Here is a 14,432-nt window from a genome sequence, read left to right as displayed (position 1 = left end):
TGGAATGTTCCTCAGTCCAGAGGGAATGTTTGTGCAATTGCAAACCGGTTCAACCTAGGCAGGTTAGACTAACCTGCAAAGATTGAATCAATTCAGGCTCAGGCTTTTTGAATGTCTGTCCCTAGCCCAGAAGTTCAGTGCACATAAACCACTTTAAAAATGGCCAAAACTGGTTCAAGATAAACCTGGATGGATGTACTATCAGACTTAACTGATTTAGGTTAAATTGGTTTATTGAACTTCTGTCCTAGATCCCCTCCAGGTTCAAGTTAAATTACAGTCCTCCAGCATCCCAGAATGCTTTGCAATCTCCTCCACAAACCACACCCCCCAGAGGGTGGGCGGGTTAGCCTTTGCCTAATCTTTCTGCTCCAGCTGAGCAAGAAGGTGTGCTCTAGTGCCCCCCCCAGGTTCTGGCCGAGGCCTCTGCAGGCATTCAACTGCTATGGGGGACGACCTAATCGGCGACCTAGTGATCGATAGGAAGCTGGGTGACAGCGACCATGAGCTGATCACCTTCACCATCTGCCGTAAAGCTGGCAAGTCAGTCAGCAACACAGAAGTCCTTGACTTCAGAAAAGCCGACTTTGACAAGCTCAAGAGGCTAGTCGGTCAGGCCCTCAGGGACCGTGACCCCAGGGAGATGGGAGTTCAAGAAGAGTGGTTGCTCCTCAAGGAAGCGATCCTCAGTGCACAAGCTAAATCTATTCCAACACGGAGGAAAGGCAGCAAGAAGGCACAGCAGCTCCCCTGGCTCTCCAGGGGACCTAGCGGACCTCTTGTGGCTTAAAAGGAAAGCCTACAAAGGATGGAGGATGGGATTCACCTCCAAGGAGGATTACTCCGCGCTGGTCCGGTCCTGCAGGGAGCAAACCAGGAAAGCCAAGGCTGCAACTGAACTCCAACTAGCTTCAGGCATCAAGGACAACAAAAAGTCCTTTTTCAGATATGTGGGGAGCCGCAGGAAAAGCAAGGGCAACGTTGGACCCCTGCTAAACCAGATGGGGCAACTGGCAACTGACGCCCAGAAAAAAGCCTACCTATTAAATAGGTACTTTGCATCAGTCTTTCATCAGTCCCATGGGACGCCCATGCCTGCTATGGGACAGGGAGATCCGGGTGATGGGGATTCCCTACCCTCCATAAATGCTGACCTCGTGAAGGAACACCTTGAGAAGCTGGATACCTTCAAGTCAGCCGGCCCTGACAATCTGCACCCCAGGGTACTCAAGCAGCTGGCGAGCGTCATAGCCCAGCCCCTGGCACGGATTTTTGAAAACTCCTGGCGCTCTGGTGTAGTGCCCGAAGACTGGAAGAAGGCCAATGTGGTGCCGAGCTTCAAGAAAGGGAGGAGAGTGGGTCCGGCTAACTACAGGCCCATTAGCCTGACTTCTACCTTGGGGAAGATCTTAGAAAAGTTTATTAAGGAGGCCATCCTTGAGGGACTGGCCCAGGCTAACATTCTAAGGGATAGCCAGCACGGGTTTGTTGCGGGTAGGTCTTGTTTGACCAATCTCATTTCCTTCTATGACCAGGTGACCTATCATCTGGACAAGGGAAAAGAGATTGATGTCATATATCTTGACTTCAAAAAAGCTTTTGATCTGGTATCCCATGATCACCTCTTGGCCAAACTGCCCAGTTGTGGCCTTGGCTCCACCACGATCTGCTGGATGGGAAATTGGCTTCGTGGTCGGACCCAGAGGGTTGTGATTGATGGCAGTCACTCATTGTGGTGCCCTGTGACCAGTGGGGTCCCTCAAGGCTCTGTCCTGGGACCCATACTGTTCAACATCTTCATTAACGATGTGGACATTGAAGTCAGGAGTGGACTGGCCAAGTTCGCCGATGACACCAAACTTTGGGGCAAAGCATCCACGCCAGAAGATAGGCGGGTGATCCAGGCTGACCTGGACAAGCTCAGCAAATGGGCGGATGAGAACCTGATGGTGTTTAACACCGAAAAATGCAAGGTTCTCCACCTTGGGAGGAAAAACCTGCAGCACCCTTATAGGCTCGGCAGTGCTACGTTGGTTAGCACTACAGAAGAAAGAGACTTGGGGGTCATCATTGACCACAAGATGAACATGAGCCTGCAATGCGATGCTGTGGCTAATAAAGCAACCAAAATGCTGGCTTGCATCCATAGATGCTTCTCGAGCAAATCCCAGGACGTCATTCTCCCCTTGTACTCGCCCTTGGTGAGGCTGCAGCTGGAGTACTGCGTCGTTTTGGGCTCCACAATTCAAAAAGGATGTGGAGAAGCTTGAGAGAGTCCAGAGGAGAGCCACGTGCATGATCAGAGGTCAGGAAAACAGATCTTACAATGATAGGCTGAGAGACATAGGACTCTTTAGCCTGGAAAAGCATAGGCTCAGGGGTGATCTGATGGCCACCTATAAGTTTATCAAGGGTGACCACCAGGATCTGGGGGAACGTTTGTTCACCAGAGCGCCCCAAGGGATGACGAGGTCGAACGGTCACAAACTCCTGCAAGACCGTTTTAGGCTGGACATAAGGAAGAATTTCTTTCCTGTCCGAGCCCCCAAGGTCTGGAACAGCCTGCCAGCGGAGGTGGTTCAAGCACCTACACTGAACACCTTCAAGAGTAAATTGGATGCTTATCTTGCTGGGATCCTATGACCCCAGCTGACTCCCTGCCCTTTGGGCAGGGGGCTGGACTCGATGATCTCCCGAGGTCCCTTCCAGCCCTAATGTCTATGAAATCTATGAAATTTACAAAATCAAATGTGAATACCTGTTCATTGCTTATTGTTTCAGCTTAGACTAAGCTACAAAGCTTGAATTGATTTAGCCTCAGGCTTTTTGACTGTCTGTACTTAGCCTTGGTGACTTTATTAACATAGCCCCTTCTTCCTCCAGAAAATAAAGCAGCACCCACCTAACTCTGAAGTGTGTGTCCAGACAACATTAAGAAGAGAACATTTAACGCTGAACATTTAAGCCTCTGCCTCTCTTTTTCTCTCCCTCCTTGCAACACCACAACTACATTTTATGGGAAATTTTCCACAACTTAGTTAAGTAGAAGAGGGGATTAAAAGAAAATGCATGATGCCTACGGAAATGGCACATAATAGCTTGCACATGGTAAAACAATTTAAATGATGTTCTATCCATAAAATGTTATTAACAGGATGGAGTAAAACTTTTAAAACAACTAAAACCCTCACAAAACTAGAAATAAGAAACATATGCACTACAATGCAAAACATATAAACATAATTACAATCTTAGGTACTACTTGTGATTTCTTTTCAAAGTTTACTTTATTCAGTCTGGCTCCAGATAATTCACCCAGGTTCTAAATTTCTCAACAGATCTCACTAATTTTGACTAACAAATTTTAATTGTAAATAGGATTTATGTGAACACCAAAGTAAACAACAACAGTACAACAGACAGAATGGTTAATAACCACTAAAAAGGTAAAAAGCATCTAGTTACGCAAAAGGTAAACTCAATGCAGACTGTTTTAATTTAAAAAGTTAGGCTGTATTGCAATTTGTTTCTACTTTCCCAGGCTCGTTTCTCAGCAACATTTTGTAAAACAGAGGTCTGCAACATTTCTCAAAATGAATTCCACTACTTGTTTCTAGCCAGAGATAAAAACTATCATTAATACATTTTATAAAACTGCGTACAGCTGAGTCGCATCCTATGCGGGGGTTACACATATAGCTGAAATCACCCTTCCCGCCACACTCCTCGCCCCTCCCGTCCTCTGCCGCGTTGTCCTGCCAGGGCAGCCAGTTGAGCGTGAGTGAGCTGCCGCCCCCCCAGCCGTGCAGGCACATGCAGGCAGTACCACGCGGCACTGCACTACACGTCGTGCCCTGGCCGGCACCCGGCAACCAGTCCCAGCAGCCCAGTGCATATAGCTGAATTGCGTAAGTTAAATATGCGCAAGACTGTACAAACTGTTGCATAGCTATATTTAATGTGCAATAGTGAGAGTTCCCACAGATAAGTTTCTTTGTAAACACTTCATTGCATGAAGGGCCAAATGCAGTAATGATACTTTCTACTGCTTTTGACATAGCTCCTACAAGTGCTCATGAAATTACCGAAAAGGCTTGGATGGTGGAAATAAAAGCTACAGAGAGAGAGAGACATACTTAGCTACTTCAGTTTGAAGCCAGGGAAAAGGCAAGTTAGTGATGGATATTAAAGACTGACTAAATCAGAGATGCATAACTAAATCAGAGATTTCATGAACCCAAGCTCACATCACTGCATGCTGTAAAAAGACATGCACAGAGCAGTCTATCACACAGAGTGAAAGCTACAAGCATTTTTGCTCAAATCATAAATACAAACACTGATTAGAGAAGAACACTTATCATTTCTTAGAGAATATTCAGTCAAGATATAAGTGGTTCTAGAAAAACTCAACCTAAAGATTACTTTTAATAGGAGTTTCTTTTCCAACGCTAATTGGTAAGACAACTTTAACATAATCTAAAAAGGATTTATCAAGATCTGTAGGCAAAGAATTTGATCATTTTGATCATTTTATCAAGTTGTACATTATATGTATCCACAGTAGCAAAGTCTATAATTCTACTACTGAGGACTGGAACCCTGACTTTGCTGTCCAGAAGAACCTTCAGTGTTGTTCCTCCTCCTATACGGATTATGAATGTCCCTGAAATGAATGGGCTTTTTCTATATTCGCAGTAGTTAAAAGCAAAAGGGAAGAGCAGATAATTTACTTTGACATATTGCTGAGGCATTAGGCAGTCAGCAGCTTTGATCTGCTACTCTCTGGCAGAATATACAATTATTGAGGCACTGACCATCTGGACCCAGTCTGGCCTTTGGATTCTGTGACAATGGTCTAAAGGGTGGTGATAGTAGATCTTGAGGATGTTAGGTCTTGGGCAGCCTTCACTACTCCATACTCTTGCCAAGGCATACATGTTGAAGGTCTTGGTTTGATGGTCACAGGACTCCATTCAAGCAAATTCATCAGGTACCTGACTAGACCTCTTCTGTATACATCATGATCCAGAAAATCAACAGTTGCCTACCATATAACATAAACCACTACTATGTTTATTCTTAAACAGATCTGCATGTCTATGTAAAGCATTTTCTATGAGAGGACCCAGTCTTCATTTAAAGCTAGCAAGAAACAGAGAATCCAAACAAATCCTTTGGTATTCCAATGGTTAATCACCCTGCTTCCCCACATGAAAAAAAAAATTAAGATCTCCAATATATATTTGTCAGGCTTCAATTTCCAATTACTGATTCATATTATGCCTTTTTATGTCAGATTAAAGATCCTCTCAGCACCTGATATTTTTACCTATGATGATATCAATGCATCAAGTCACATTTCAATCTTCTTTTAAGATGCATCTGTTCCGCTTACTAAATTTACTACAAGGTATTTTCTTCACCCTCACACTATGTTCTCTGTGCTCTTCTATATCCCCTTTACAATTTAGTTTTTGAATCATGGATACCTGAGACTGTATCCTAAGACCGTCTTTACTTTTGCAGTATGGAGATAAAAAGCACTTCCTTACTCCTAGTTTCTTGTATACATGTCTAAGCACTGCAGTAAGACCTTTTTTGCCACTGTGTTAAATTTCCAGCTTTTTTGTCCATTGCAGTCCCTAGATCCTTCCCAGAGTCACTCCCCCCACCCACCCCTTATAAGAATAGTTTGCATTCCTTGTTCCTACACATATTTCTCCGCTTTGGCTGCATTTTGTCTGAATAAAACCAAGATTATCAAACAATCTAGATCACTCTGTATGCTGCCTTGCCCTCTCCACCTATGTTTGTGCCTTACACACATTTTTATTAGCACGGGTGCTGTCAATACTTCCAGATCATGGATAAAAGTATTGAATAACAGTAGCCCTAATGCTGACTCTTGTGAAACCCCTCTAGAAACAACCCATTTCCTGACAGTCCCCCAATGGCTATTTTTTGGATATCTGTCATGCCAGTCTGGATCCCTTTATTATGCAGTCTGTTGTTCTATTATACATATTGTTATTTCATAGAGCTAGCTGTTAAACAGAATGTCAGTATTAAGTCAAATGCTTTGAAAAGCCTAAGAAGTGATCTTTATAAACTCAACTTGTAATCTCAAAGAATGAAATCAGGTCTGCTTGCCAAGACCTATTTTCCCTAAAATGATGCTGATTAGTATAAAACATTAAAGTAGGAATATAATTAATCAGCTGAATTCTGTATCCGTTGTTTTTTTCCTGGGACGTGTGTCAGGCTAGCAGATAATGAGGCAATTGTCACCTTCATTTCCCTTTTCAAAGGCACACTATCTCTATTCCAGTCTTCCAAAACTTACCTAGTTTTCCAAGATAAAAAATTAGCAGCAGCAGGCTGGAGACCTCCTCAGTTAATTTTTTAACTCTTGCGTGCAAGTTATTTGGGTCTGTTAACTTCAGTATTTCTATCTTGGAAAGGGAGCATATTAGTGGAGCAATGAACAAATCTCATTAAAAATCTGGAGGTTTAAGTATGAGTCTTACTTTGAACTCTTACCCAAGGCTGCCTTTAGATCAACTTAGCTGTACCTGGTTCTTTTAACTGGGGAGCTCAAACATGGTCAGACCTATTGTCTCATCATTCCCTTGCCTGGCACCAGCAATAGAAACTGCCATGAGTAAACCATGCTATACCTAATTCACCACCCAGGCTTGGGATGGTCCTTTGCCCTTTTTTTTTTTTTTTTGTTCCTGTAAGAGTTTGATAGCATGCCACCTAGAGCAGCATTATCTTCCTGTTGAAATGTTAAGGTCCCGTCCTTTGGAAAATCACCTGCCACACCTTTGATGTTATGAGAGATGTCCAAGACACTCTTGGGAGACAAATGAGTTTGTTAAGGCTCAAGATGCTGGCTGACCTTTGCAGGGCTCCACCATCCCCGCACCCTGCCCTAACCATACCAGATGTTCTGGGCGTGTTGTTACTCACCTCTGATGCCGATGCTCTGGCCTCAGTCTTAAGAACCCCTGACTGGAGTCTCTCTCTTAGTTTGGCTGCTTGCCCCATTCTTCCTGCATGGGTCCCAAGAAAGCTATTCCTTCCTTCTGATCCCACCCTTACCTTCAGGGTTGGGACAGGCCCGCTCCCTCCTCAGGTGTAATCTTCTTCCAGATTCCCAGCGTGGTTATCTTCACCCCCTGCGACTGGACTTACCAGTTGAGCGGCAGCCTTCATTCCAGTGCCAGTTCTCTCCATCTGGGTGAACTCTTTGCCAGCTTTCATCAGCTTTGCCAGGGAACCGGAGGTCCCCCTTGAGCTCTGGGGTTGGTTCTCCACGTGTGGCCTCTTACCGGTCTCCTGTTCTTCTCTTCGTCTCTCCTTCTCTTCACCCGATGACTGAATGCTCCCTTGGCGTCCCTTAAACCTCCCTCTTCCCCAGCTGGGTCAGCCATGGCAGTCTCTCATTCACTGTCTGCCTGACTCAGCTGTTCCTTCTTTCTCTCTTTGACATGTTTTTCCTTCTTTTTCCTTGGTCATGCCAGTTTTCTTTTTCTGGTTTTGAACCCCGGCAGCTGGGTTTGCTGCAGTAGCCTTTGATCTGCCATGGCCCCAGCTGGTTCCTTTGATTGTTTGAGGCACAGTGCTTTTCTTATCCGGGCTCGCTGCAGTTTCTCCTGCTTCTTGAAGTAAGTTCATTTTCTTTGTTTCCTTCCTGGCACTCCCATGGCAGGGTGTTTTGGGCACCCTGTCACAGTTCCTTTTACATCTTAACATCCTTGTTACCCACTACTGGACTGGAAAATACATCGTCTGGCTCCTTTCCAAATACAATTTTTTTTGCTTTTTCTGCAGCTTCATTCACAATTTTACCATCTCTACCTAGAAATGAGAGTATTCCATTGTTAAGTTTTTTTTCCCCAACTCCTTATTGGTCTCAGCCTGGCCAGTCAGAGAATCTTCCTCTGATGTCTTTATCTCCCCTATCAATTTTCTTCACTTCCAAACTACCAATTTGCATTGATTGCTATGTCATTCTCCCCCACCCCCCGCTTTTCCATTTTTCTAATGTCTTTTTCAGGTTCCGTGGCTGACTTCATTTTGCCACTGCTACAAGAATGGATTTCTCTTGGGGTTTCCTCTACATATCCTTTGTACCTTTCCATCTTCAGGTGCAGAAAAATCCTGCTAGAAACTGACATATTTCTCCTTTCTATAGGAGAAATTTGAGTGACCCATGTCACCCATCAGACTTGCTTGTAGAAAAATATACAACGGACACAAGTTGGGGGTCTTGAGGGGGGGGGTCGAGATTTTTTAACCCTTAGAAGGTCACCCTTTTAAGCAGTCACCATATCCTGGTAGTCTTACTATCAGGGTCCCCTCTTCTTCCCAACTTCCCTTGAGTGCTTTGATTCTTTAGATTCTCACTCTCATTTACTCTACTTCTACTTGCCTGGGCCCAGGCAACCCAAGAAAATTCTGGCTGAAAGGTTCCAAGACATTAAACTGCATAAAAGACAGCTCCTGTGAGCAACTAACATCTAAAAGCCTTTGTGGGACCAGCAATGCTGTTGCCAGCTATGAGTATCTGGTTTACATGATCTCAAGTGACTCAAGATGTCAGTACTTCAGATGATTATTCTCTACTGCTTAGACAGTTCTTCGGCTACAGAGGCTCTAATTACTCTTCCGTTTGCAGTTAGCTTCTAAGATCAACTGATTTCTCTGGAAAATGGCTGGTATCTAAAAGATCATTTAGAACTTATATGCATGGGTATGACAGAAAAAGACTTAGCTGTTTATTTGAGTTTGCTTGGAGGGAGGAGCAATATTCCAAGCATCTGGACTACAGAAGGTTGGAAAACACAACAAAACAGCATTGTTTACTTCTCATTAGATGCAAGTCAGATAGGCTGGTTATGTCTCCTGACTGGATAAAATCTAACACTTACAATCAAATTTCCCATGTGAAAACATCAGAGATTTTCATTAAAGTCATTGGGCTTCTTTCCGCTAAGATACACCTTAAGACAATGTTTTTCAACAGAGGTGTCACAGAACCTTGGGATGCTGTGAGATCCTTTAAAAATGCCACAGGATAGCAGCACCATTAAATGTACAAACACATACAATGATTCACAAGATAAAACCAGAAACTTCAAAAATGTTCTGACCTGCGTGGTGTTCCCAGTTTGTCTGTAACAGACTTGTTCTATTATTTTTCCACAGTCAAAACATGAGTGAAATAGGGTGCTGCTTCAGAAAACTTCAGAAAAGTTATGGATGGGTATCTTGAGTCTAAAAATGTTGAGAGCCACTGACCGTCCTAAGTGACGTCAAGTTCTTTTTTCTAATTACTGGAGGGGGGCACACGTTGGGAAAAATCAGGGAAAAAAAGCCAGCAACAGCAAGCAGAATTCTATCCGATTGTCTAGTCAGACACCTATAGTAGAGAGACCTTCTACCCAAATACTTTTGACAATTTCCATTCAGACAGAATCCCCTTTGTTTACATTGAGAACTTCTGCTTTTGTTCCCCTCCCTCCAGTAAACCCCCCCATCTTTCCACTGTTAAGACACCAAAAGATTTAACATTGCAACATTCCAGTTGTTCTTTAACATATCCTAAGCTACCTTTAATTAACTGAAATCTGTTTGTGCTAGTCTGCCAAAGCTTTCTATTGATTTTCTCCTACTGTCCAGAGATTTTAACCTTTAAAGTATGTTTCCCATCAGTGCTCTAATTTAGTTTATTTGGCAGAAATCCTTTAATGTTATTTTCCCAGAAAGGAAACATCAGAGTGTGGAACATCTTGTTTAGACTTTTATCTGCTTCAGTCTGCCCCAGACTAAATCTCCCATGGAGCAAGAATAAGTGAGAGCAGATGATGTTAGGAGACATGCCTAACTTTAAAAATAAAAATAATCATCCGTATTTTACTTTTACTAGATACACTTAATTATTTTGTTTAGCCAATTCTGGGGTCTTTATTTGACTCTAGAGGAAAAATGGCCTACTATAAAAGCTGCTAACATTAAGCCTCATACACAGATTCAGTTTCTCCTGGGAGAGTCGCTGCTTACCTAGGAGAAATCACGAGTGTACAGGTGTTAAGGATTTTTCTCCAAGGCCACATTTGGAGAAAAAAGGCTACTCCAGGAGAAAAATAACTGGGAACAACTAGGGTTAAATAACTTCCAGGAGAGTTTCTCTTGGGAAAGTGATGTCTGTACATACTGTGGCTTCTCTCAGAAGAACATAGTCATCCAGCATCCCTTTTTGCCTCACCAGGGAGACAGTGTCATTCACTAGCCTCTGCTGCTCCAGCAAGGAGCAGAACCTAGTCTTTTCATAAACCCCCACAATGTGCTGCAGGGAAATAGCCTGACCAAAGGCAGTATGCACTGCTACCATCTATCACCAGGCAGACTAAGAAAGCAGGCAGAACATGCTGAGATGTGTGCGTAGCTGCTTCCCTCCCCACCCACCCCTTCCCTCCCTAACTGCAGTATCAGCAGTGCAAGCTCTGTACTTTTCTTCAAGGCCTCAGCATTCAAGTATCTGTACATATAGATCTGGAAAAAGTTTCTCTACCAGGAGAACTAACCTAGAAGAATTCTCCCAGATTATCGGAATGTGTATATGCAGATTAAGTCTCTCTCAATTTTTTTTTAAATTATTACTTCAGAATTGGCTTCCCAGACGCTTGTCAAGGTAGGCATCCTGCTTATAGTACCATATAATTTGTGAGATTAGCTGTATGGTTGTGAACTCCACTTCTAACTTACTTACAGATCACAGTACTTTTTTAACAGGCATCCATTAGTTTCAGCATAAAAAATAACTGGTAGGTAAAACTGTATAAAATGATGCTTCAGTTAGTTATGTGAAATGTACAGGTTTTTTTTAATAGGTAAGGGCAGAAAGGACTTTAGAGATCTTTCATTTTCCTTCTAGAAGAACTGCAGTGACTCTCCCTCTTACTGTTATAATGACATGTTCAGATATGTGCAGGGTAGGATCATTACTAATTCATCAATACCTGTGCAGGTATGAAATGTACTTACTAAAGGAAAACAGCACATAGAACATACGTATTACAATTAACTGGATGTGAACCCATTGGATGCTGTTAGCATAATGGCAAAATGATTACTGTTAAAACACTCCTAAAACCTTAGGTTCACAATTAACAATAAATGGGATAATTAAACTTAAAACGGATGAAAAATGAGTTTGTGTCCTCGTTGAAACGAATCAAATGCTAATATGTTGTGCATTTTCACTTACCTCTTCAGTGAGCTCCCCAAATACTGTCAGAACATCTATCAGGAGACTTGCAGTATAAAAGGACTTTATCATGTTTCTGTAAAAAGCAAAAATTTAGTTTCTTACATAGAATACCATTAGTATTTGTTTTTAATGGTATCTTTAAAGACTTTTTTGCCTAAAAAAAAATCTAGAACAAATTAATCAATTGAAAGCTTCTGCAGTTTTTCAGAACATATGGTTTGTATGCATCATTTTAACCGGTTTAACCTGGAAAGTGCCACAAAATTATTGTTTTACAGTATAACACAGAGCTTTAAATCACATGTACACAGATTAAGGAGTGATTTAATATGCTAATAGTATAGCAATACTAAAAATTTACCACTAGTGACCTTAAAAAAACCCCCACACACAGGTAAGGGGATAAAATTATTTTCAAACAATTTTTTGAAAAATAAACCCAAGACATACCTTGTCTTTACTATTAAAGCCTAACAACACAGACAAAGGAAAAATAAAATTAAAAGCTCATTTATATCTCTCTATAAAACCTGTGTTTGGTGTGGTCTGAAATGACAGAAGCATCAATGGAAGGAAATTATATCACTTATCTCTGTTTATAACTCCTTTTTGCTAATTTGCACTTTATCAATTCTCGAAAGCAAGAAGTAGAAATATTTATTTAAAAAACACTGTCACTTGTATTTCAAACAAGAAACTGCCTTAAGTTTAAAACATCTGTGAATTTAAATGTTGCTAAAATAAGTTGCTATGTCTCTTAACTACTAGCAAAAACACAGATTTTTATTAAAACCAAGAGGGAGTTTTGTATTGCAGTTGCAAATTTACAAGCCATTGTAAATTCGTTTAAGAAAACTATCAGCTAATTTTTATCATGCTGTAGTAATTCATATAAATCAAAGAACATTACTGAGACCTCAGTGATGCATCAATTTTAGTACCCTAAAAGAACAAACAATTTTTCATGCTTGATAATGGATTACATCTTTCAAGGTCTAAATAAGATCTTTCAAAATAAGGTGCATAATTTGCCAGTTAGAAAATACAACGCATTATACACTGGAAATCATTTCAGATGCTAGCCATCATATAACAGTAGCCTTAACTATTTTTAAAGAAAGTTAAGAAAATTTCAGCAGGGCAGCAAATAAAAGAATACCCATATTTTTTCCACAAAGGAGGCAAAGACAGTTTGGATATCTGAGTTTCCAGATGCCACATATTTTATTTAGGCAATTTTATTTAGATCTTTACCCACTTGTGAAATCGCCCAGCTCTATCTTCATTGTCTGCATATAGAAACATTTTCAAAGCATAATTCTCCACGTGGGCACAACCAACTATTTCTTGAGTAATAGCTTCATTATCACCCAATTGCTTCTTCATCTGAAGAAAGTTAAAAAAAAAACAAAACAACAAAAAACAAACAAGCCACATTTATTTCTGGACTTTCACTGATGAAATTGCAAAACGACATTCCAAACGCTGGCTGCTTATTGAAAACAAACAAGTTACAACATATAAACTCACATAACTTTAAAAAATGTTTTCTAAAATTTTCACTTCCATTCTTGCAATATGATAAATACTGACAACAGGATTCTAAAAGTCTTCTGGGAAGGAAATATAATTAACGGAGAGCTCTGAACTGTGTGCATTAATATAGATCAATTTTTTTTTTACAATGATCATTAGAAATCATAAAACAAATGTACCAGAATGCTGCTGTAAGTAAATATCTACATTTTTTTCATCATCTGAAAGACCATACATTCAAAATTTTAGTCAAGAATGAACACTATACGTGTGTTCATCCTGTCCTTGAACCATAACCTTGGTTCCTGTCTTTGAATCTTTACCTTGCTGTGGTAGAGAGGCCTGTGTGTTCCAATGGCCCTCAGAGCTAAGTCATCTGGGGTCTTGTACACCTGGTAGGGTCTACTCTGGCGAATGGGTTTAAGGAGAAGTCCCAGACTAAGCGTGGTCCAAACTCCTCAAGACCCTAATGGCAGAACAGGCGTACTTGAGGATCTGCTGATTCTCTGTAGCTGTGAAGACAGATGAGGGCTGCAGCCGGACTGGAGCCTCTGGCTTTCTTGGACATCCTTATCACTGGGTCCGTGTTCCCTCCCATCAAGTTTGTGTGGTTGTTGCTTCTGTCACCAGCTTCCCCATGTTAAAAGATGTCACATGCGAGCCTCTACCAGGGATGTTAACATCTCTCACAAACTAAGTCTTGTGGCGACAGACAAGTGGTGGTGGGAATAGAAACAATGATCTCTGGGAGTTCCTAGTCACAAATCTGCATGTAGGCAGTGGTCATGTGATAGTCATTTTGCATTTACCAAGACAGAAGTACAATTTGGCAGCTGAGACTGAGCAGTCCTCTTTAGAATCTCTTCTGCTCACCCTGAATGGGGAAGGGGCAAGAAAAAGTGCCATAAATATAGGCTGTCTCAACCCTTCCCCCCCCAGCTGGACTGCCGCATCCAGTGGGATCACTCTACCTAAGGTCAAAACCAACAAAATAAAAGTACTGAAATTCACCACATGGAATGTCCACACTCATGGATTCCCCAAATAAAGAGCGTCCTGAAAGGATAACTACCATAGAAGCTAGAGAACTTCCAAGACATCAGTATTGCTGCCCAGTGGAGATGCACTGGGCAGATGAAGGCTAACTAAAAGAAGGAGGTGGCTATACTTTTTTTTTTCTTTTTTTAAAGAAAGGAGAGTCACCTGGAAAGAGATGCATTCACAGGTTTGGCTTTACCATCAAGAACAAGATTGTCAGTCAGCTTTAAGAACTCCCTGTGGTCATTAACAAATGCTTTATGACTCTGCCTCAAACTCAGTAACAACCAGTATGCCATGGTCACCTGTGCATATGCCTTCACACTTCTTCATCGTGAAGTCAACAAGGAATAGTTCTACTGTGCTCTTGACACAGTCCTGACTGCCACTGCCAAGGAAGACAAGCTCATCCTCATGGGTGACTTCAACGCAAGAGTTGGGTGACACTCTGAACTCTGGAGTGGCACCATTGGAAAGAGGGGGTGGGAAAAGTTAACTCTCATGGTATCCTCCTCCTCAGCAGATGTGCACAGCATGACTTACCCATCATGAATACTATCTTCAAAATGACAAATAT

General features: G+C 41.8%; 1 protein-coding gene across 1 annotated transcript in view; it reads right to left on the bottom strand.

Moving 5' to 3' along the window:
• VTA1 (vesicle trafficking 1) overlaps positions 1-14,432 on the bottom strand; it is an 80,579-nt gene that overhangs the window by 27,602 nt on the left and 38,545 nt on the right. Inside the window, exons 3-4 of the mRNA XM_090040569.1 lie at positions 12,540-12,667; positions 11,279-11,354 (exon numbers count right to left, since the gene is read on the bottom strand). Coding sequence (XP_089896695.1) covers positions 11,279-11,354; positions 12,540-12,667 — 204 coding nt within the window. The remainder of the gene's footprint in view (positions 1-11,278; positions 11,355-12,539; positions 12,668-14,432) is intronic.

Source organism: Crocodylus siamensis, chromosome 1 (assembly GCF_052110815.1).
Source record: "Crocodylus siamensis isolate JL-2025a chromosome 1, ASM5211081v1, whole genome shotgun sequence".
Taxonomy (NCBI): Eukaryota; Metazoa; Chordata; order Crocodylia; family Crocodylidae; genus Crocodylus; species Crocodylus siamensis.
Note: the sequence above shows the minus strand (reverse complement) of the source record. Positions and strands in the feature narration are given on the sequence as shown.